Source organism: Symphalangus syndactylus, chromosome 16, assembly GCF_028878055.3.
Source record: "Symphalangus syndactylus isolate Jambi chromosome 16, NHGRI_mSymSyn1-v2.1_pri, whole genome shotgun sequence".
Classification (NCBI taxonomy): domain Eukaryota; kingdom Metazoa; phylum Chordata; class Mammalia; order Primates; family Hylobatidae; genus Symphalangus; species Symphalangus syndactylus.
In genome coordinates this window covers 61,303,935-61,328,345 of record NC_072438.2, presented here as the reverse complement: position 1 = coordinate 61,328,345, position 24,411 = coordinate 61,303,935, and the positions used below count along the sequence as shown (strand labels likewise).

The 24,411-nt window shown below is 42.4% G+C and overlaps 1 protein-coding gene across 3 annotated transcripts in view; it reads left to right on the top strand.

Annotated features, from left to right (window-relative positions):
* NIM1K (NIM1 serine/threonine protein kinase) overlaps positions 1-24,411 on the top strand; it is an 89,243-nt gene that overhangs the window by 48,974 nt on the left and 15,858 nt on the right. Inside the window, exons 2-4 of one of the 3 annotated variants that reach the window (XM_063619873.1) lie at positions 1,981-2,111; positions 4,975-5,138; positions 7,068-8,053. In XM_063619873.1, the coding sequence (XP_063475943.1) occupies positions 7,762-8,053 (292 nt within the window). In that variant the 5' untranslated portion in view covers positions 1,981-2,111; positions 4,975-5,138; positions 7,068-7,761. The remainder of the gene's footprint in view (positions 1-1,980; positions 2,112-4,974; positions 5,139-7,067; positions 8,054-24,411) is intronic. The other 2 variants (XM_055246618.2, XM_055246617.2) reach the window with 2 other exon arrangements.

The following is a 24,411-nucleotide window of genomic DNA, read 5'->3' as shown; positions in this document are numbered from 1 at the left end:
TCCCGACCTCGTGATCCGCCCGCCTTCGGCCTCTCAAAGTGCTGGGGTTACAGGTGTGAGCCACCACGCCCGGCCAATTTAATTCTTTAATTTCCAAGACAGCTCTTTCTTGTTGTCTGAATTGTCTTTAAAAAATTTTTTTTTTGTTTTTAGCATTTGTTCTGGTTTTATGAATCCAATACCTTATCTTTTATCTTCTGCTTCCTCATGGCTCTCCATTTCCTTCAAGTTCCTTTTTGTTGTAGAGGTTGTTTAGGTTGAGCATGGTTTCTTTCTTTCATTTTGGAGCCTTTCCTCAGATGTCTCATGCCTCTTGACTGAACATTTATTCAGTCATTCATTCTAAGCCGAAGGCACTGAAACTTGGTTGGAAGCTCCCTGCCTGTGCATGAAACTGGCACTTGGAGGATTGTGCGGTAGATGGCTATGTGGCTTTTTTGATGGAGAACTTTCAAACGTAGGTTTCAGAAAGTCTTTTCTCTTGAGTTAGTCTATCCAAAAGAGGAGTAGCCAACCTTGAGGTTTTTAAGCTTATTTTCCTCCGTTCTGGGAACCGAGAGTACAAGGAGAAGAGAATGAGGGATTCTACAACACAGACTTTTACCTAATCCTCTGTCCTGTGGCTTGTGTTTCTGAGCTGGGGTGGAGTAGAGAAAGTAACAACCTATCTTTGAGGAGGGAAAGGCTGGCGGGGGTGGGGGGTGGGGTCTCACTGCTCTACCTTCAAATAGTTTCCATGATTTTGATCCTGCTTTATTCCTCTAACCTTTGAGGTACTTGGTCTCTTATAGTTTGAAGCCTTTTTGAGCACTCAGAAAGGTGAATCTCATTGGCATGCCCTTATGTAGGAATTTAGGTTGCAGTTTTCTTCCTTGTCTTTGCAAAGTTGCTTATCACTAATTTTCTTTCCATCTCTCCATCTCCCCAAAAATGTATTGACATTTCTCTGCTGCTATCTCCTCTCTTATTTTTATTTATTTATTGTTTTAAGTTGGAGTTTCACTCTTGTTGCCCAGGCTGGAGTGCAATGGCACAATCTTGGTTCACTACAACCTCTGCTTCCGGGGTTCAAGCGATTCTCCTGCCTCAGCCTTCTGAGTAGCTGGAATTACAGGTGCCTGCCACCATGCCGGGCTAATTTTTTTGTATTTTTAGTAGAGTCAGGGTTTCACTATGTTGGCCAGGCTGGTCTCGAACTCCTGACCTCATGATCCGCCTGCCTTGGCCTCCCAAAGTGTTGGGATTACAGGTGTGAGTCACTGCACCTGCTCTTTTTTGAGATGGAATTTCGCTCTTGTTGCCCAGGCTGGAGTGCAATGGCGCAATCTTGGCTCACTACAACCTCTGCCTCCCGGGTTCAAGTGATTCACCTGCCTCAGCCTCCCAAGTAGCTGGGATTACAGGCATGCGCCACACGCTTGGCTAATTTTTTGTATTTTTAGTAGAGACGGGGGTTTCACCATGTTGGCCAGGCTGGTCTCGAACTCCTGACCTCAGGTGATCCACCATGCCTGGCCTCCACTCTTATTCTTTTTATCCTCATGGGTTTGTACCTTTTCTCCTCTTATTTTGTCATTTTGAGGCTTTTTGTTTTTTGGAATAAAGTAGAAATAAATTCTACCATATTTCACCAGAAGTCCTGAATTATCTTTTTATTTTAAAAGCAATCCATTAGATATTAGAGAATCAGGTATGATAATTTCCCTGTGTAACCAAAAGTAAAGCAAACCTATTGTACACCAACTATGTAAGGTGGCAACACAATAAATATTTTTAATTATTTCCTTTTTCTTTTCTTTTTTTCTTTCTTCTTTGACACAGAGTCTCGCTCTGTTGCCTAGGCTGAAGTGCAGTGGGGTGATCTTGGCTCACTGCAGCCTTGACTTCCCAGGTTCAAGTGATTCTCCCACTTTGGCCTCCTGAGTAGCTGGGACTACACGTGTGTGCCACCCAGCTAATTTTCTTTATTTTGTTTTGTAGAGATGGGGTCTCACTGTGTTGCCTAGGCTGGTCTTGAGTTCCTGAACTCAAACCATCCACCCGTCTCAGTCTCCCAAAGTGCTCGGATTATAGGTGTGAGCCACCACAACCAGCCTATTTTCTTTTTAAAGGTAAATATACGCACATGAAAAAAAATGTAAATCATATGAAAAAGTAAGCAGTAAAAAGTATACCTGTTTTTCCACTCCATTCCCCTGTCCAACAAGTCCCTTCACCAGATGCAATAACTCTACCTGTTTTTAGGGATTCCCGCCTCTTTCTTACACTTTTCTTTTTATTTTTTTTTGAGATGGATTCTCATTCTGTTGCCCAGGCTGGAGTGCAGTGGTGTGATCTTGGCTCACTGCAACCTCCTCCTCCTGGGCTCAAGCGATTCTCCTACCTCAGTAGCTGGGATTACAGGTGTGTGCCACCATGCCTGGCTAATTTCTTTGTATTTTTAGTAGAAACGGGGTTTCACCATGTTGGTCAGGCTAGTCTCGAACTCCTGACCTCAAATGATCCACCCACCTCAGCCTCCCAAAGTGCGCTGGTATTACAGCCATGAGCCACCATGATCGGCCCTTTCTTACACTCCTGATTATCACTTTATAAACACTCTTCCCACCTCTTAACAGTATATCTTGGATACTGTAACTCATTCTTTTTCACATCTTTATGTCAGAAATACACATCTTTGCACATGTGTGCGAAGAGAAATTCTAGAATTGTTGAAGCAAAGAACACATACACTTGTAAATAATAGTTACAGCCAAATTACCCTCCAAGCAATTGTACCAATTTATACTTTCAGTAACAATGAATGAGAATTCCTGTTTCCCCATACTATCTCTCACCATTGCACTATCAAAATTTTTTTTGCAGCTTTCAAATTTAACATGTGAAAAATCTAATTTTAGTGTAGTTTATGGGTATTTCTTTAAGTAAGGTTGAGTACATTTTTATGTATTATGGTGTCATTTGTATTTTCTGTGAAATATCTGCTCATGTTCTTTATCATTTTTCTTTTTTGGGAGGATATTGGTATTTTTCTTTTCTTTTTCTTTTTTTTTTTTTGAGATGGAGTCTTGCTCTGCCTTTAGGCTAGAGTGCAGTTGTGCTATCTCGGCACTCGGCACTGTCTCATCTCCGCCTCCTGCGTTCAAGTGATTCTCTCGCCTCAGCCTCCTGAGTAGCTGGGACTACAGGTGTGCACCACCACGCCCAGCTAATATTTTGTATTTTCAGTAGAGACGAGGTTTCATCATGTTGGCCAGGAGGGTCTCGATCTCTTTGCCTCGTGATCCCCCACCTCAGCATCCCAAAGTGCTGGCATTACAGGAGTGAGCCACCACACCTGACTGGATATTGGTATTTTAAAAATCGATTTGTAAAATGCTTTACTTAGAAAATTGTTTATTTTTTATTTGTTTATTATATTTGTTGGAAAGTTTTCCCTATCAGGTTATCATCTGATTTTTGCCTGTCTGTTTATGATACTTTTGGGCAAACAGAAAATTACAGTTTTATGTAGTCAAATTCAATGTTTTCTTTAATGGCCTTCGCTGAGATCATAAAAAAATTTCTGATTTTTTTCTAGTATTTCATGATTTTGTTTATATTACATTTACTTAGATGATTTATTTGGAACTTATTTTGAAGTAGGAGTGAGATAGGGGTTTGGCCTTTCCCCCAGTTGGCTTGCTAGCTGCCCCAAGTCGCAATTCATCCTCAATGCAAACCACAGCAACATTTGTAAAAGTGTAACAAAAACACTTTATCAGATCTAAATGGAAGATTAACTGTCTCCTCAACCACTAAGGCAAGACAATTGGTTCAAGACCCTTTTGCAAGAAGTTTCATTTGTGGGTGTTAGGGTATGTAATTCAAGACAGAGACTGATCATATTTGGCAATTGTATCTGTGCCCTCCCTCTCTGTTGAATTGGGAAGGGAGGGAGAGGAATTCCTGGGAGGCACCTGAAGTCTCAAACTCTACTGTAAATCCCAGGGCCTGAATAGAGCTCAGGATATAGAGCCCAAATCAGGAGAGTTGGGGAACAGGAAAGCAGAGAACAAGCCCTGAAGCAGCAGCTGGGCAGGAGATGGAGGGGAGCAGGTGCAGAGGGAGGCAGGAAGCCTGGTGCCTGTGGGGAGCTGATTCTATCGAAGGGGCAGGGATGGGGGAGACTTGCATTTCTAAGCAGTTGTCACAATTCTCAGGGGGATGATGGACTTTAGACTAAGCTTTTAACTCCACAAGAAGATGGGGCCAGGAATTCTAATAGCTAGTAAAGGGTAGCCCAAATCTTAGAAATGTGGACTGGAATAAACTGAGATAGTTAAATTCTGGGATAGTGTTAGTAGTTAAAAAATAAAAATATTTACCTCTACTAAATCTTACCTAAGTGTAATGGTGGATTAATTGGTAAATTAGTTCATTCCTTCTTCAACAAACTTTTATCAACTCCTGCGCAGAACTCCCAGAGACAGAGGGAAGAGTAAAGCACAGGTTCCTGCCCACCTGGTGTTTTTTTTTTTTTTAGACGGAGTTTCACTCTTGTTGCCCACACTGGAGTGCAGTGGCACGATCTCAGCTCACTGCAACCTCTGCCTCCAGGGTTCAAACAATTCTCCTGCCTCAGCCTCCCAAGTAGCTGGTATTACAGGTGTGTGCCACCATGCCCGGCTAATTTTTGTATTTTTAGTAGAGATGGCGTTTCACCATGTTGGCCAGGCTGGTCTCAAACTCCTGACCTCAGGTGATCCACCCGCCTCAGCCTCCCAAAGTGTTGGGATTACAGGCGTGAGCCACTGTGCCCCGCGCCCTCCTGGTGCTTATGTAGTTGTGGCCCAAGTACATTAGTGACAAGGACAGCACAGTAATGAGGACACAGAGCCAGTAAGTTCTTCAGAGAGTCTGTTAGAACACAAAGTGATCAAAGTGATCAAGCACTGCATTCTATGGAAAATCTATATTTTCTTTTTTCCTTAGGTTAAGCTAAAGTTTCTTGCAGAATTACTACTTCATTCTAGTCTGTCATAAGCTGCATGGTGTTTTTCTGCCAGGAATCTGGGAAGATCTAGTGCCACTTGACCTTCACAGAGATTCTTAACCTGATGGGTTTCAGAATGTCATCTTAAAATTGGATGCAAATGGTATGGGTGAGGTTTTTTTTTTTTTTTTTCCTCCTGGGGATAAAGTCATAGGTTTTGTTAGCATCTCAAAGGAGTCTGTGACCCCAGGATAATTAAGAATCAGTGATTTTGGCTGAGTACAGTGGTTCACACCTGTAATTCCAGCACTTTGGGAGGTAGAGGTGGGTAAAGAAAAGGAAGAAGAATCAGTGACTTAGATTTTCTTCACTCTAATTAAGAACATTTACCTTTTTTGTTTGTTTGCTTTGTTTTGTTTTTTTGAGACAGGGTCTGGCATTGTCACCCAGGCTGGAGTACAGTGGCTTGATCTCAGCTCACTGCAACCTCCACTTCCTGGTCTCAAGCCATCCTCCCACCTCAGTCTGTAGGTGTAGCTGAGACTACAGGCGCACACCCTGCTAAGGGGTACACCACCACACCCTGCTAAGGGGACCTTTATCTTAAAAATGTTTTTAAAAAACATCCTAATCCGTCTCTAACCTAGAGATGTGCTTAGTTACTGATACCTGGTCCCTTTTAAGCCTATGTTCTTCATCCTTCTTCCAGATTCCTTTCTCCCTATCCAGAAATAGGAGCAGTACTGGGCATCAACCTTCTCTTTACTTCCCTTATTTATGTTTTTTTTTTTTTTTTTTTTTTTGAGACGGAGTCTCACTCTGTCGCCCAGGCTGGAGTGCAGTGGCGCAATCTCGGCTCACTGCAAGCTCTGCCTCCCGGGTTCACGCCATTCTCCTGCCTCAGCCTCTCTGAGTAGCTGGGACTACAGGCGCCCGCCACCACGCCCGGCTAATGTTTTTGTATTTTTAGTAGAGACGTGGTTTCACCGTGGTCTTGATCTCCTGACCTCATGATTCGCCCGCCTCGGCCTCCCAAAGTGCTGGGATTACAAGCGTGAGCCACCGCGCCCGGCCCCCTTATTTATGTTTATTTGGCAACCCCATACTTAACCTTAAGTATAAGGTTAGGAAGCCTTATTTGTACTTAATTGTAATAATGTGATATTATTAAGCAGAGTTGGAAATCCATACTTTCAAGGCAGTCTCTCATGTTTTCAGTCAAATTTTTGGTTTGGAATGCTCAAGTCCAAAAATCAAGTTTAACACATATTTACTTAGTAAACACTTTCTATATGTAAGAACTTATACTCCATTTTGAAGGAGAGAGGAGGGGAGCAGGACATACATACGAGTCAAAACCAGTTCCCACCTTCATTGAGATGGGACATTCTGGAAAATGCATGAAGTGCTGTGGGAATTCAGAGAGGAAGAGAGTATTTCCTGCTGGAGAGTGCAGAAAAAAAACATCCAGAAGACATCGTAGGTGGGCAGCATTTCTTATCACTGGCAATGCTGTAAACCCTCCTTTTCCACATCTTCAAAGTAAGGTGCTGGGCCTAGACACTGACACCTGCTCAGAAAAATTCAAAAAGTAAATGTAGGAGGAAAAATCAGCCTTTGTCATAAAATGACATAGGAAGAAAGAGTGGAAGCAACTAGTATAGGACAAGTTGTACAAGAACATAAAGCAGTAAAGGAGATAAAATATTATTATTTGAATAAATATGAGAAATTTCGAAAACGATTAGTAATCCAGAATCTTTCATCATTGCTATCATATTATTTTTAAAATTTGGTTTTAAAGCAACGCAAGGCAATATGCATATTTTCTTAAACTTTAAGAAATAGAAAAATTGCTTTGGTAGAAATATGTACAGACCTTAGGGACTTTTCTAAAATGTAGGTTGAGAGGTGTGTGTATATACTCTTTTCTTCTTACTAGATCACATGTAATCAAGCATCTACTACTGATATGAGTCATAAATTTGTGGAGTACTTTTAGATCAATGCTTACAAAGCAGTTTCACATTCATTACAAATCCTGTACAGTACATTAGCATAGGCTAATAAATTTCTTACTCTCTATTCTTAGGTTGAACCAGCCAAATTTTCGAGACAGCTCACGGCTTAGAGGAAGGCTCATCTAAATAAAGGCCGGCTAAAGTGACATTGCAGGGATTAAATCCTTCTCTGGCTGCCTGTGTGACCAGAAGGCTTATTTGCAAGTTTCTTCTTTCCTGGGGTCCGGATTATTAGGTCTCCAGCGCCCTGCGGCTTGACAGCAAGAGAAGCATGAAATGAAGGTCAGAGATGAGATCCCGCAGCAGGGTCTTAGGGGCCTCCCAGGGGCATTTACACACTAGAGTGCAAGATTCTCTGGCCATTAAGGGAAATAGCAAACAGAAGCCTTTGTCCTGGGGCACAGCCACCTACCACAAAGCATCAGACTCCACGTCTGGCCAGAAAGTTCCTGGAGTCCCATCAGGGCAGTGGGTATGTAACATGTGCCTAACTGTACAGCTAAAGCTTGCAAGTTCAACGTGAGGGAAGGTGGGAAATGTCTTGAGTGAGGCGAGCAGCTCCTGGCTGGGCTGGGCAGACTCAGCTACCACGTTCACTGCCCTCCTCTCACTAAAGCCGAGAGGGAGGCTGCTCAGCTCTCAGGAAAACTCTCTTGAACCCTGGGCATCTGCTGTCCTCAGTTGGCATCTCCCACCCTCTGAGCCTCTTCTGCTCCTGCACAACCTGCCTCTTCGCTGAGATGGAGACGTGAGCCCCTGTGGACGATGACTGCAGTGTATATGAATGGAGGTGGCCTGGTGAACCCCCACTATGCCCGGTGGGATCGGCGCGACAGTGTAGAAAGTGGCTGTCAGACCGAGAGCAGCAAGGAGGGCGAGGAGGGACAGCCCCGCCAGCTGACGCCCTTCGAGAAACTGACACAGGACATGTCCCAGGATGAGAAGGTGGTGAGGGAGATCACGCTGGGAAAACGGATAGGCTTCTACCGAATTCGAGGGGAAATTGGAAGTGGAAACTTCTCCCAAGTGAAGCTTGGGATTCACTCCCTAACCAAAGGTAGGATCCGACTTCCCAAGGGTCATCCCTGGCAGTATTGGGACCTAGTGTAGGAGCGGGGTTAGGTGGCCAGGGCCAAGGAAACAAGTAAAGTGACCTCAGCAGAGCCCCTGCAAGGCCCACATCCTGTGCCAGCCGCCTTCTGTGGTCTTCTCAGTTAATTTTCAGAGTAACCATGTGAGGTCAATATTTGTTTCCATTTTGCAGATAGAGAAACTGAGATCCAAAGAAAGTAAATGTGTCTTCAGTTCCATCTTAGGGGTTTTTGACTCCAAAAACCCTTCCACCATACCATGCAGATAAACCTACTCAAACATAAGAAGAATCTGTCCTCTCCGGTGAGGCCCTTGAGAAGTGGAGTGGAGTGTGGCTTGGAACCAAGCCACCTCATCTCTCAAGCCACCTCATCTCCCAAGCCCATATTTATAGTTTCCATTTATATTTGTGTCTCAGTGACAATGGCACAGTGTGGCACAGGAGTTCCTCCCGATGGGCGCTGTCTCTGGATAGCAGGTCCAGTTTCCCTTCCATCCAGAGGCTGCTACTTCTGTCATATTTGAGAAAAAGCGATTTGATCTAAGAACCTTTTCTGCTCAGTGCACCCTGTCCTAGCTCTCATTGTTGGCTCCTCACTCCCCATTTGCTTGGCTACTGGACACTCTGAGATTCTGGACTAGCAGTACCCAGCACTTTGGCCTCAGGGAGAAACCATATGGAGAGCCCAGCACCCGTCTGCTGCTCCGACCCCATTGTGGGCACTTCCCCAAGGTACCTGTAACTTAGCAGAAGTCTGGGGATTATCGTAAAGGACTTACAAGACAGAAACAGAACACCTTACAACTCGGCATAATTTACTGAGTCCTAAAACCCATGGACTCTACCGTCTCCCGAGAGTCCCTGATTGACATTTTCTCTGCTTGGACTCAGCCAGCCACCATGTCTCCAAGGCCCCTCTTTTCTTATATTATAGTTGTTTTTTGCTTCCTTTTCTTCTCCAATCCCCAATCCCATGCCCCTCCAATCCCTGTGGCTGGCCTTTATAGAAAAAGCTCCACAGACATGTGTGTATACATGTACCTCCCCACCACAACTGACCCACACACTCCCAAGTCACTGGAGTTTCACGTCTTCTATACTCTTGCTCTGAAGCCTGTGTATCTGGGTTCATGTCTTCACATCTTGGCTACTCTACTTACTCATATGGGTAAATTACAGTACTTGTCTGAGCCTTAGATACTTCATTTATAAAATGCAGCCAATAACTGCTTACTTCATAGGGTATCATAAGGATTAATAAGTGCTCAACAAATGTTAGTTAGATGCTTAATAAGCCTTGCCTTGCCTTGCCTTTGTGCAACCAAAGATCAACTAAAGTATCTTTATCAGAAGTTCATTCCTGCCCATCCCAATACACAAACTGAGATCAATGCAGCTGCCATGACCTACAGCCATAGTTTTCAACTGACTGCACGTTAGAATTACCTGGGAAGGTTTAAAAGAGAATTAGTGCCTAGAACCCACCCTCAGAGCTTCTGATGCGATTGGTCTAGAGTGGGACTGGGCATGGGTAGTATTTGGAAACTCTCCAGGTGATTCTAACTAACATGTAACACTAAGAAATACTTGCCTACAGCAACTTGCACATACTGCCGACAGCTTTTAAAATAGTACTTTTTTGGCCGGGCGCGGTGGCTCACGCTTGTAATCCCAGCACTTTGGGAGGCCGAGGCAGGCGGATCACGAGGTCAGGAGATCGAGACCACGGTGAAACCCCGTCTCTACTAAAAATACAAAAAAATTAGCCGGGCGTGGTGGCGGGCGCCTGTAGTCCCAGCTACTCGGAGAAGCCGAGGCAGGAGAATGGCGTGAACCCAGGAGGCGGAGCTTGCAAGTGAGCCGAGATCGCGCCACTGCACTCCAGCCTGGGCGACAGAGCGAGACTCCGTCTCAAAAAAAAAAAAAAAAAAAAAAAAAAAAAAAAATAGTACTTTTTTGGTAGTTGCCACAAATGGGTAATCTAAGTATTATTTGTATTTTGAAATCAATTATGAGGTATTGTGTCAGGTTTCCATGCTACATTTAACTTTCAAATTTCATTTCACTTGAGAGAATATTCATTTATTATTCATTTAGGTGAACAATAGAAGCACTATATTAGGCCTTGGGGGATATAAAGATGAAATAGATACAGCCTTCATCCTCAAGGATAAGGGAAGAGAAGATGTGTACAAATAAGTATAATACAAACCAGAATTTGAAAAACATAGAAGAGAAAAGCTATGAGCTTAAAGGAAGGAAAGAGACTCTTCCACCTTAGGACTACAGTGAAAGGCTTTACGTGAAGATCAAATTTGAGCTACACCTCAAGGAAAGATAAGATTTTGGATAGGCAGTGATTATAGGACAGAGGAGGGTTGGGGGTTAGTTAGAGGAGAATGTGAACAAACGCATTAATGTGGGGAAAATGACATATAGTACTGTTACCCTAACAGTAGGGGAAGTAGGGTAAGGGGCTGGAAAACTTAGTTGTGGCTGAATCATAGCGGACTTTGAACGTTATCTAAGGATTTTGGATTGTTTTTCTTACAATGAAGACTTTAAAATTTTTGTGATTAGAATTGGGCTTTTGTAAGGTTAACCATACAGTGATGAGAATGAAGGTTGAAAAGCAAGAGATGCAGGAGACAGGGAGCTATCAGGAATCTATGGTGATGGTTCAGCCACAGGGAAGAATATCCTGAGCTAGGTGGATGTCAGTCAAAATAGAAAAGAGGAAGGAGCTGGTGATGCCAAAGAGAAGAATCTGGAGGATTGGTGTGTTAGTCAGTGTTTTCCAGAGAAACGGCACCAATAGAAAAGAGAGACAGGGAGAGAGAGAGAGAGAGAGACACTTAACAAGGAATTGGCTCACACAATTATGGAGACTGCCCCTAAGATCCATAGTCAGCAAGCTGGAGGCCCAGCAGAGCCAGAGGTGTAAGTTCCAGTCTGAAAGCCAACAGACTCAAGACCCAGGAAGAGCCACGTTCAGCTTGAGTCTGGAGGCCAAAAAAGACCAATGTCCCAGGTAAAGGCAGTCAGGCAGAAGCAGTTCCCACTTGCTCAGTCTTTTTTTTTTTTTTTTTTTTATCAATTAATTAATTATTTTTGAGATGGAGTCTCGCCCTGTCACCCAGGCTGGAGTGCAATGGCATGATCTCAGCTCACCGCAACCTCCGCCTCCCAGGTTCAAGTGATTCTCCTGCCTCATCCCGAGTAGCTGGGATTACAGACATGCGCCACCTTGCCCGGCTAGTTTATTTTTATTTATTTATTTATTTATTTATTTATTTATTTATTTATTTTTTTTTTTTGAGACGGAGTCTCGCTCTGTCGCCCAGGCTAGAGTGCAGTGGCGCGATCTCGGCTCACTGCAAGCTCCGCCTCCCGGGTTCACGCCATTCTCCTGCCTCAGCCTCTCCGAGTAGCTGGGACTACAGGCGCCCGCCACCGCGCCCGGCTAATTTTTTGTATTTTTAGTAGAGACGGGGTTTCACCGTGGTCTCGATCTCCTGACCTCGTGATCCGCCCGCCTCGGCCTCCCAAAGTGCTGGGATTACAAGCGTGAGCCACCGCGCCCGGCCTATTTTTATTTATTTATTTATTTATTTGAGACAGAGTCTCGCTCTGTTGCCCAGGCTGGAGTGCAGTGGCAAGATCTAGGCTCACTGCAAGCTCCGCCTCCCAGGTTCACGCCATTCTCCTGCCTCAGCCTCCCGAGGAGCTGGGACTACAGGCGCCTGCCACCACGCCCGGCTAATTTTTTGTATTTTTAGTAGAGACGGGGTTTCACCATGTTAGCCAGGATGGTCTCGATCTCCTGACCTCGTGATCTGCCCCCCTCAGCCTCCCAAAGTGTTGGGATTACAGGCATGAGCCACCTTGCCTGGCCGGATTAGTTTTAAATATGCTAATGGAATCATTCACTGTTGCTCCATGAACACTATGATTTTTCAATGTCATTAAATATAGATATTTTTTGATATCTCTATTTATGTGTATATATTATCTATATATGTGTATTTGTTATCTATACTCTCATCTTTTAAAGAGGACATATTGTTTCTCATATAGCTGCGGCATAAATTCTTTAACAGCCGCTATTGGTTAACATTTGGATCATTTCTAAAGTTTTGCTGTTAATTATAATGCTGCAGAGATTATTCTTTCCCATACTTCTTTGCATATACGTATGATTTCTCTCAGCATACATTCCTAGAAGTTAGCTGTCTTGGTCAGAGGGCATGCATTGAACAATTTTAACACACAGCACCAAAAGAGCAGCTTTTGAATCCTTACTTATAGAGTACACCTATCTGTAACTCAAATCTCATAGGGACTAATGTTGCTTTTCGGTAGTCTAGAGCCAGCATGAAAGACAAAAGATAAAACACATAGGGCGATGAAAGGCCAAAAATCGAGACAGAAGATGTGATTTGGAAGGTTACAAGAGAAGTTGGATAAAGCCAAACAAGGAGAGGAATTTAGAAAAAAGTGTCCAATGCTGCAGAAGGGTCACAGAGCTACAGTCTGAGCACAGGCTACTGCATAAGGCCAACTTTGAGCAGTTTCATACAAGTGTGGGTTCAGATGTTAGATTCCAATAGAAAGGAAGCAGGATGGGACAGTAGGAAAAGTGTGGACTTGGGGACCAGACAAATTTATCTGAAATACTCATTCAATAACTTACTAGGCTTCTGACTTTAGGCATATTAATCTCTTTGGTCCTCAGTTGCCTCAGCTGTAAAATAGAGATAATGATTTTTAGAATTATTGGGGAAATTGGAAATAATGTATGTGAAGTACATGACATATAGTAACCACTCAAAATGGTAGCTGTCATTGCTATAACGTTACTTTTTAATTAAATTTATTTCAAAAGGGTATTTAATGTTATTACAACAAAAACCAGTATCACTTACTATTAATAGAAGGTGATGGTAAAAATAAATATAATGCAAACAAATTAAAAAATATTAAAGGAAAATTACAAGTAACAAAGTAATTTTTAAAACATGCTAGCAATCAATCTCAGACTTTCTCTTTGCCTTAATTAGGAGAATTAAAGGAGAGCTGAAATGGGAATCATGTTTTTATGCTGTGATTCAGTGCCATTTAAGGCTGTTTCCATGCCCTAAAATCATTTCAACCTCATGAGTCTTAAAGGTTCCACTTTGGGAAATACTGACATCATCTAGTCCTTCCATGTTTTACAAATGAGGAAATGGAGGCTCAGAAAAGGCTGTCCCACGGTTTAGAACCTGTTTACAGGAATTCACATGGAATTGAGTACTCACATGTATTGAGTACAGGGGAATTCTATGGACCCACAGCAGGGAAGTAGGGCCGGGTCTTAAAACGATATTCTTTCGATCTTCACTTTCTCTGGGCTGTGTGCTTTCTCATTTCTACTTTTCTTGATGAGTTTGTTTCATCTTTATACCTCTTTCTGCAAAAAGGTTTTCCACACTTAATTATCAGAAGGTATATCACGGCCAAAAATGGTTGTTGCCAGTCCCACATCTACATAAACTCTCAACGTTATTGACCATCTCCATCCCATGTGTTTCATTCTGTTTCACTTCAAATTTTAAAGAGAAAGCATATACTTGATTACTAGCCAGCTGAAAATGAACTACCTTTGAGTCAAGGGCATGCCCACGTCAGTGAGTTGTAGCCCTTTGAGTCACGTGAGCCACTACTGTCTCAGCAGAGCCAAAGGTCCAAAGAAGTCTCTGAGAAGGGAGAAAATTGACAGACATATCCACCATAGAGACATTAGCTAGCTAAGTCGAGAAGTTTCTACAAGCCGGGAGCAAGACAGTGCCCAATTCTGTAGACAGGATATTATGTGAAAGGACACACAAAAAAAGGTGGAATAATAATTGGTGTTTATATACTGACTTACTTCTCGGGTTCCAAAGACTTCTTGTCTGTTGTATTACAAAATTAACTTCATACTTGTCCCCGTGAGTTTCAGAGAGCATGGCATTTTCCCGCTGTGTGGGTATGGGTGGGTGCCTTGTGTGGCCTCACTAACATGCCCTCCTTATACCTAACCTGCTACAGAGTAGCTCTGTTGTCAAAGAAACAGTCTCACCTGCTGGTTCTGGGACAGTATGTGCAAAAAGGGGCAGGAAAACAGATAGCAGTTTGTACAAATATGGCCCCCACACCAAAACAACTTGCCCAGAATTGTCATCAGGTTTTCTAGGAATATAAGGACAGTTTGAATAAGATAATAGAGGAGATTCCCAGGAAAGCAGAGAATTTCAGTGCCAGGAGCAGGCAGCTCCCAGGACAGTAGTCTAAAAAGTTAAAAAAAAAAAAAAAAAGAAAGAAATACAAAGCACCAAGTGCTCTGGATCTCTACAAAGGAGGTTCCAATATGGGTCCCTGCTGGCTGGGGTTTATTTTTATAGCTCACAGTTTGGAATTCCCTTGGGCTCTCCAAGCTGCTAGTGAAGGTTGACAGTCATCATGAGCCTCCTTTTAGACTGATTAGAAATTTCTCATAAGAGATGATACATTTGGCTTCTGAATATTTTATGTCCCATCTGTTGTCACAAACAAAAGAAGTGGCAGCGGATGTGGGTGTTTTTTTTCTGTTGCTGCCCTTCTGACTTCTTCCTTCTGCTATTCTAGTCTCATGTTTCTAGGATCCTTTCTTCCTCCCACTTTATTTATCTATTTATCTATTAATTCATTCTTTCCTTCCTTTTTTTTTTACCTTTTGAGGAAGAGTTTTGCTTCATTGCCCAGGCTGGAGTGCAGTGATGCGATCAAAGCTCACTGCTGCCTTGGACTGCTGGGCTCAAGTGATTTACCCATCTCAGCCTCGCAAAGCACTGGGATTACAGGTGTGAGACACCATGACTGGCCTTCACTCCTTTACATATATATATGTAATATATAATTTATATATATAATATAAATTATATATATATGTGTGTGTGTGTGTGTGTGTCTGTGTGTAAGCACGTGCCTGATAAGGAACTTACAGCAGTTTAACGGAGGCAGACAGGAAACAATTGATGAATGCTGTCCAGAGTAAGGCAGCAAGAATGTGCTTACCTGTGCCCAGTGAATCCAGGAAGGGTCTATTGAGCAGGAAAGGCTTGTGATGGGTCTTGAGGTCTGAGGAGCAATTTCACAGGAGAAGGGGGAAAGAGAACTCCAGAAAGAGAGATAGGATGTAAAGTACATAGAAGCATGAACCAGTGTGGGGAGTATTTGGAGATTTAAAAGTAATTCAGCAAAGCTAGAGCATGAGGTGCACCCACAGAGTCATGGGAAAGAGATAAGGTGGATGGGGCTTGATCATGGAAAATCTTCTTGCATATCTGGATTTTGTCATTTAGGTATTGGAAAGCTATTGAAGAGTTTTTTTTTTTTTTTTTTTTTTTGAGACTGAGTCTTGCCCTGTCACCCAGGCTGGAGTACAATGGCGTGATCTCGGTTCATTGCAACCTCTGCCTCCCGGGTTCAAGCGATTCTCCTGCCTCAGTCTCCTGAGTAGCTGGGATTACAGGCACACACCACCATGCTCAGCAATTTTTTTTTTGTATCTTTAGTAGAGATGGGGTTTCACCATCTTGGCCAGGCTGGTCTCGAATTCCTGACCTCGTGATCCGCCCGCCTCAGCCTCCCAAAGTGCTGGGATTACAGGCGTGAGCCACCGCGCCCAGTCGTTTAGGAGCTTTAAGCAAGCCATTAATGCAAGTGATTAATCTGAGCTTATTTCAGTGAGGAATGTGAATTGAAGCTGGAAAGTAAGGAGAGTCAAGGAAGTCAGAAAAATGGTCCAGATGGATGATGATGTTCATCTCAACTAAGGAGAAGTGGCAGTGAGAATGGAGAGAAGGGGATGCATTTGAAACATGTCTTAGGATATTGGAAAACCTTGTGATCAATGGTATGGGTGAGAGCAGGATGGGACATGGGAGAGGAAGAACTGACGATGACTCCGAGTTTCCAGTTTTAATGCCTTACCAGTAAATAATTACAGGAGAAGTGGATTTGAGAGTAAATATTCGGAAGCACTGACTTGGAGGTATATGGAATTCATGAAATGAATGGGTCTAGCAGCTTTCTTGGAGCCCAAGAGAAAGTATGATACATAAAGATTTGAGGCTTAACAAACTCTGGGATGTAGTGAAAATCTTGGGAGTCCTAGTTACAAGCTCCTTGGTGTCAGATATTATATCACATTGATCCTTAAAGTTCCTTCATGTGTGTTATAAATAATAAACACTCGACAAATATTTGGTGAATTAAGTTAGTATAACTTCTCATGAAAAGCCAGGAGTGGTGGAGGAAGAGATTTTCGAGGGAGCAATGCATAGCAGCACCTTCTGGTAGGTGCTGTATGCTATGATCTCCCTGGAGGACAGGGCTACAGCACGAACTCAGTCTGTAGCAGAGCTTCATAAAGATAGCCCAATGGTTTTGTCTTGTTTTGCTTTTTCTAGAGATGAAGTCTCAACTATGGTTATCCAGGCTGTTCAAGAACTTCTGGGCTCAAGCAATCCTCCTGCCTGAGTTTCCTAAGTAGCATGGGGGACAGCTATGCACCACTGCACCTGGCTGCTCACTGGTTTTAAAAATTGATTCCCCCCTTGAATACATTCATTGAAATAGCAATTCGAAATTGTATTTTCTTACTTTAAAAATGGTTAGTTAGTGATTTAGTGAATTCACCCTTAAAATGAGTTGTATATTGGAAATACTATAATCAAAAAAAGTTCATTGTCGTGTTATTTATAGTGTCGAGAACTAGTAATAACTTATGGGATCCAATGATATAGGAACGGTCAAGTAAAGCATATACAGTGGACAGCCATGAGAAATCATGATTGTGAAGACTCTGTGGTAACATGGAAGATGGGCAGGACATGAGAGTAAGTGAAAAGCCAGGTGCAAATCGAGTGCACACTATGATGATAATACTCCGGGTTCTTCAGTGAGATTATTCACTCAACAAATACTTGTTTAGCACCTACTATGCAACAGCCACTATTCTAGAGACTGGTGATACAGAAGTGAACAAAATAGACAGCAATCTCTGTCCTTATGGAACTTACACTGTAGTGAGAGGGAAGCCAGACAAAAATAAATGTGTAAAATATTCATTGGATTATGTAGCGATATGTGATAAGAAAGAAAAGAGGGCCGGGCGCGGTCGGTCACGCCTGTAATCCCAGCACTTTGGGAAGCCAAGGCGGGTGGATCACGAGATCAAGAGATGGAGACCATCCTGGCCAACATGGTGAAAACACAATTCTACTAAAAATACAAAAATTAGCTGGGCATGGTGGTGTGCGCCTTTAGTCTCAGCTACTCGGGAGGCTGAGGCAGGAGAATCGCTTGAACCCAGGAGGGGGAGGTTGCAGTGAGCCAAGATCGTGCCACTGTACTACAGCCTGGTGACAGAGCCAGACTCCGTCTCAAAAAAAAAAAAAAAAAAAAAAAAAAAAAAGAAAGAGCAGGAGGGGAGATAGAAAGCATTGAGGATGACAGTTTTTAGATAAGTTGGCCAGGACAGCCTTACTGAGGAGGTGAGAATTAAACTGAAAGAAATGAGGGAAATGGCTATGCATGGGGGAACTCCATCAAGCAGAAGGCATGGCAGGCATAAGAGTGTCCAGATGGGAGACGCCTGCAGTACTCTTGAAACAGCTGAGGGGAAAGGGCAGAGAGTAACAAGGAACAGATTGTGGAGGACCAAGTTTGTCAAAGTAAGAAGTTTGGCTTTTCCTGGGATTTTACAGGAGCCATCAGAAGGAACTGGGGATTTCACAAAGGGAACCAGGGATTTCCTGGGATTTCACAGGAGCCATCAGAGGGAACCGGGGAGTGACATGATCTGGCTTATGCTTTAACAGTATCACTCTGGCAGCTTTGTTGAAAATAGACGCAGAAGGCAAGAAAGGAGAGATCAATTAGGAGCCTATTGTATTAATCCAGGCAAGAGATAAAGGTGGTTTGGACTAGGAAGGTAGCAGTGGAATGCTGAGAAGTGGCTGGAGCTTGGTGATATTTAAAAGGTTAAAGATTGCAAGATTTGCTAACAGATTGAAAGTGGAATATTAAAGAGAAGAGTCAAATACTCAAAAGGTTAGGTAAACACAAGAACAGTTTACATTGACTGACATGGGGAAGATTTTAGGAGAAGCAGGTTTGGGTCAGGAGAAATCAAGAGCTCAGTCTTGAACGTGTGATGTTTGACATGCCTGTTACACATTTATGACACTACAGAGCAGACGTTGTGAGTGCTTCCCCCATGCCCCCTTGGGCCTTACCATTTCAGTGCTTGCAGGACTGACCTTCCACTGCTAGTTTCTCTGTCTCTCTGCCTCTGGGCTTTCTCTAGCCGTTGGAGCCTACTCTGCATGCATGGTAGCCCAGAAGTACAGAATGCACTTCCTGGTGGAGTGGCCAGCAACTACTGACTGGTAGAAGTTAATGTATAAATACTCCAGTTCTCTCACTCTCCTAACAATGAAATTCAGGCATAACTCTTAGCAGGATTCACTGGACACTTGTTTAATAAACCCTCTATGGGCTGCCTTTCTTGTCTCACTTCCCCATTCTTCTGCTAGGGTTTTCTAGGATCACCTCCCTCATAAACTGCTTGCACTTGGACCTCTGCCTCAGAGTCTGGCTCTGGCCGAACCCAAACTAAGACGACACCCAAGTGAGCAGGGTATTTATGCATATGGAATCACCAAGGAGGTGATTGCAGAGAAGAGGGCTAAGAACTAAGCCTTCAGGTATCCAACATTGAAAAGGAGGCTAGGGAGGTGAAAACGAGGCTAGGGAGGTGAAAAGGAGGCTAGGGAGGTGAAAAGGAGGCTAGGGAGGTGAAAAGGAGGCTAGGGAGGTGAAAAGGACACAGCTAAGGAGTCTTAAATGAAGTGGTGAGAAGTAGGAGGAAAGCCAGGAGTGTGGGTTGTCCTAGAAACCAAGTGAAAAAGGTGTTTTTAAGAGGAAGATTGAAGCCTGAGAACTGCTCACCGATTTTAGCAATTTGGAGGTCATTGGTGACCCTGAGGAGGGCATTTTTAGTAGCATTATCTCTTGGGTTCAAGAGAGGATAATGAGGGGAGAATTGAAGACAGTAAAGTGACTCTTTTTTTTTTTTTTTGAGACAGAGTCTCGCTCTGTCGCCCAGGCTGGAGTGCAGTGGCGTGATCTCGGCTCACTGCAACCTCTGCCTCCTGGGTTCAAGCGATTCTCCTGCCCCAGCCTCCTGAGTAGCTGGGACTACAGGTGCGTGCCACCATGCCTGGCTAATTTTTTGTATTTTTAGCAGAGACGGGGGTTTCACCATGTTAGCCAGGGTGATCTCGATTTCCTGACCTCATGATCCACCCGCCCTGGCCTCCCAAAGTGCTGGTATTACAGGCGTGAGCCACTGTGCCCGGTTTTGACCAACTCTTTAAAGGCGTTTTACTATAAAGAGAATGAGAGAAAGAGGTCTAATGCTAGAGGGGGAAGTGGAGTCAAGAGAGGCTTTTTTGTGATTTTTTTATACCTTTTTTTTTTTTTTTTTTTTTTGTTAAGCCTGGCATGGTGGCACGTGCCTATAGTCCGCAGCTACTTGGGAGACTGAGCTGGGAGGATCGCTTGAACCTAGGAGTTCAAATCTAGCTTGGGCAACATAGCAAGACCCTGTCTTTAAAACCAAAACCAAAATAACCACACACGTAACCTTTTTATGTTTAACATATATCAATACCAAAAAAGTATAAAAATCATGAGTATTCACTTCAATGAATTTTCCAAACTGAAAAGACCCATGGAAGCACCACCAACATCAAGACACAGAACACTTCTGGTACTCAGAGCGCTGCCCTCCACCTGCTCGTCATCCTCCATTCTATTCTCTACATCCTGAAGTGTAACCACTATTCTGACTTCTAATACCATAGATTGCTTTTGACTGTTTTAAACTTTACATAAATGGCATCATCCAATATGTATTCTTTTGTCTTACTTCAATTGTCCAATTTTAAGTTTGTAACTACCATCCATACTGTTTTATGTAGTTTAGATGTTTCATGCTCATTGCCATATATACAGTAATTCATTGTATGAATGTAGTACCACAATTTATTTATCCATTCAACTGTTGATGATGTGACTAGTTTCTAGTTTCCAGTTTGGGGCTATTATGAATAATATTGATGTGAACATTCTAGTACAAGTCTTTTTGGTAAACTTTTTTTGTTTTTTTTTTTTTTGAGGCAGGGTTTTGCTTTGTCACCCAGGCTGGAATGTGGTGGCACAATCACAGCTCACTGCAACCTTGACTTTCTGTATTCGAGTGATCCTCCCACCTCAGCCTCTGGAGTAGCTGGAACCACAGGGGCATGCCATCATGCCTGGCTAATTTTTTAAATGTTTTGTAGATATGGGGTCCTGCTATGTTGCCTAGACTGGTCTCAAACTCCAGGGCTCGAGTGACCCTCTTGCCTTGGCCTCCCAGAGTGTTGGTATTACAGGTGTGAGCCACTGAGCCTGGCTTATATGCATTTTTATTGGGGACATTTTTACTTATAAATTTTTTTCAATGACTTTTGGGGTACAAGTGGTTTTTGGTTGCAATGATGAACTGTATACTGGTGAAATCTGAGATTTTAGTGCACCTATCACCTGAGTAGTGTACATTGTACCTAATACGTAGTTTTTAATCCCTCACCACCTCCCACCCTACCCCTTCTAAGTCTCCAAAGCCCATGCCTTTTCATACCCATAGCTTAACTCTCATTTCTAAGTAAGAACATACAGTATTTGATTTTCCATTCCTGAGTTACTTCACTTGGAACAATGGCCTCCAGCTCCATCCAGGTTGCTGCAAAATACATTATTTTATTCTTTTTCATGGCTGAGTAGTATTCTATGGTATATATACCACGTTTTCTTTACCCACTCATTGGTTGGTTGGCACTTAGGTTGGTTCCAGATCTTTGCAATTGTGAATTGTGCTGCAATAAACATGCATGCAGGTGTTTTTTGATATAATGACTTCTTTTCCTTTGGGGAGATACCCAGTAGGGGATTGTTGGATCAAATGGTAGATCTACTCTTAGATTTATATTTTAATTTACTTTTAGATTTTAGATTTAGAAATCTCTGTTCTGTTTTCCACAGAGGCTACACTAATTTACATTCCCACCAGCAGTGTATAAATGTTACCTTTTCATCACATTCATGCCAACATCTACTGTTTTTTGACTTTTTAATAATGACCATTCTGGCTGGGATAAGGTGGTATCTCACTGTGGTTTTAATTTGGATTTCTGTGATGATTAGTGATGTTGAGTGTTTTTCCATATGTTTGTTGGCCATTTATATGCCTTCTTTTGAGAAATATTTATTCATATCATTTGCCCACTTTTTGATGAGATCTTTTTTTGTTTGTTTGTTTGCTAATTTGTTTGAGTTCCCCGTAAATTCTAGATATTAGTTCTTTGTCAGTTACATAGTTTGCAAATATTTTCTCCCATTCTGTGGATTGCCTGTTTGCTTTCATGATTATTTTTTCTGTTGTGCAGAAGCTTTTCAGTTTAATGAGGTCCCATTTATTTATTTTTGTTTTTGTTGCATTTACTTTTGGGATCTTAGTCATAAATTCTTTATCTAAGTCAATGTCCAGGAGAGTTTTTCCTGTTTTCTTCTATAATTTTTGTGGTTTCAGGTCTTAGATTTAAGTCTTTAATCATATTGAGTTGATTTTTGTATAAGGTGAGAGTGATCCAGTTTTATTCTCCTACATGGGGCTATCCAGTTTTCCCAGCAACATTTATTAAATAGGGTGTCCTTTCCCCAATTTATGTTTTTGTATGCTTTGTTGAAGATCAGTTGGTTGTTAGTTTTAAAAAAAGAGAAAAATCTACGAGTCTTTTGAAGGAATCTTTAGGGTTTTCTAGGTATATGATCATATCATCAGCAAACAGAGATCGTTTGACTTTCTCTTTTCCACTTTAGATGTCCTTTATTTCTTTCTCTTGCCTGATTGCTCTGGCTAGGACTTCCAGTACTATGTTGAATAGAAGTGATGAAAGTGGGCATTCTTGTCTTGTTCCAGTTCTCAGGGGGAATGCTTTCAACTTTTCCCCATTCGGTATGATGTTGGCTTTCGGTTTGTAATATATGGCTTTTGTTATTTTGAGTTATGTTCCTTCTATGCCTAGTTTGTTGTCATTGTTTTTGTCATAAAGCAATGCTGGGTTTTGTCATGACATTGTTTTTGTCATACAGCAATGCCAGATTTTACTTAATGCTCTTTCTGCATCTATTAAGATGATCACACAGTTTTGTTTTTAATTCTCTTTATGTGATTTATCATATTTATTGACTTGTATATATATATATATGTATATATATATTGCAGATTTTTTTATTATTATACTTTAAGTTCTGGGGTACATGTGCACAACATGCAGGTTTGTTAAATATGTACACATGTGCCATATTGGTGTGCTGTACCCATTAACTCATCATTTACATTAGGTATATCTCCTAATGCTATCCCTCCCCCCTCCCCCCACCCAACGACAGGCCCCGATGTGTGATGTTCCCCACCCTGTGTCCAAGTGTTCTCATTGTTCAATTCCCACCTAGGAGTGAGAACATGCAGGGTTTGGTTTTTTGTCCTTGCAATAGTTTGCTCAGAATGATGCTTTCTACCTTCATCCATGTCCCTACAAAGGACATGAACTCATCCTTTTTTATGGCTGCATAGTATTCCATGGTGTATATGTGCCACATTTTTTTTTATTATTATTGTGCTTTAACAACTTTGTCTCATTGATCTGTCTAATGTTGACAGTGGGGTGTTAAAGTCTCCCATTATTATTGTGTGGGAGTCTAAGTTTCTTCGTAGGTCTCTAAGGACTTACTTTATGAATCTGGGTGCTCCTGTATTGGGTGCATATGTATTTAGGATAGTTAGCTCTTCTTGTTGAATTGATCCCTTTACCATTATGTAATGGCCTTCTTTGTCTCTTTTGATCTTTGTTAGTTTAAAGTCTGTTTTATCAGAGACTAGGATTGCAACCCCTGCTTTTTTCGTTTTCCATTTGCTTGGTAGATCTTCCTCTATGCCTTTATTTTGAGCCTATGTGTGTCTCTGCATGTGAGATGGGTCTCCTGAATACAGCACACTGATGGGTCTTGACTCTTTTTTTTTTTTTTTTGTTTTTGAGACGGAGTCTTGCTCTGTCGCCCAGGCTGGAGTGCAGTGGCGCAATCTCGGCTCACTGCAAGCTCCGCCTCCCAGGTTCACGCCATTCCCCTGCCTCAGCCTCTCCGAGTAGCTGGGACTACAGGTGCCCGCCACCATGCCCGGCTAATTTTTTGTATTTTTGGTAGAGACGGGGTTTCACTGTGGTCTCGATCTCCTGACCTCGTGATCCACCCGCCTCGGCCTCCCAAAGTGCTGGGATTACAAGCGTGAGCCACCGCGCCCGGCCGGGTCTTGACTCTTTATCCAATTTGCCAGTCTATGTCTTTTAATTGGAGGATTTAACCTATTTACATTTAAGGTTAATATTGTTATGTGTGAATTTGATCCTGTCATTATGATGTTAGCTGGTTATTCTGCTTGTTAGTTGATGCAGTTTTCTCCCTATCATCGACGGTCTTTACAATTTGGCATGTTTTTGCAGTGGCTGGTACCGGTTGTTCCTTTCCATGTTTAGTGCTTCCTTCAGGAGCTCTTTTAGGGCAGGCCTGGTGGTGACAAAATCTCTCAGCAATTTTTGTCTGTACAGGATTTCACCTTCACTTATGAAGCTTAGTTTGGCTGGATATGAAATTCTGGGTGGAAAATTCTTTTCTTTAAGAATGTTGAATATTGGCCCCCACTCTCTTCTGGCTTGTAGAGTTTCTGCCGAGAGATCTGCTGTTAATCTGATGAGCTTCCCTTTGCGGGTAACCCGACCTTTCTCTCTGGCTGCCCTTAACATTTTTTCCTTCGTTTCAACTTTGGTGAATCTGACAATTGTGAGTCTTGGAATTGCTCTTTTCGAGGAGTATCTTTGTGATGTTCTCTGTATTTCCTGAATTTGAATGTTGGCCTGCCTTGCTAGGTTGGGGAAGTTCTCCTGGATAATATCCTGAAGAGTGTTTTCCAACTTGGTTCCATTCTCCCCGTCACTTTCAGGTACACCAATCAGATGTAGATTTGGTCTTTTCACATAGTCCCATATTTCTTGGAGGCTTTGTTTATTTCTTTTTAGTCTTTTTTCTCCAAACTTCTCTTCTCACTTCATTTCATTCATTTGATCTTCAATCACTGATACCTTTTCTTC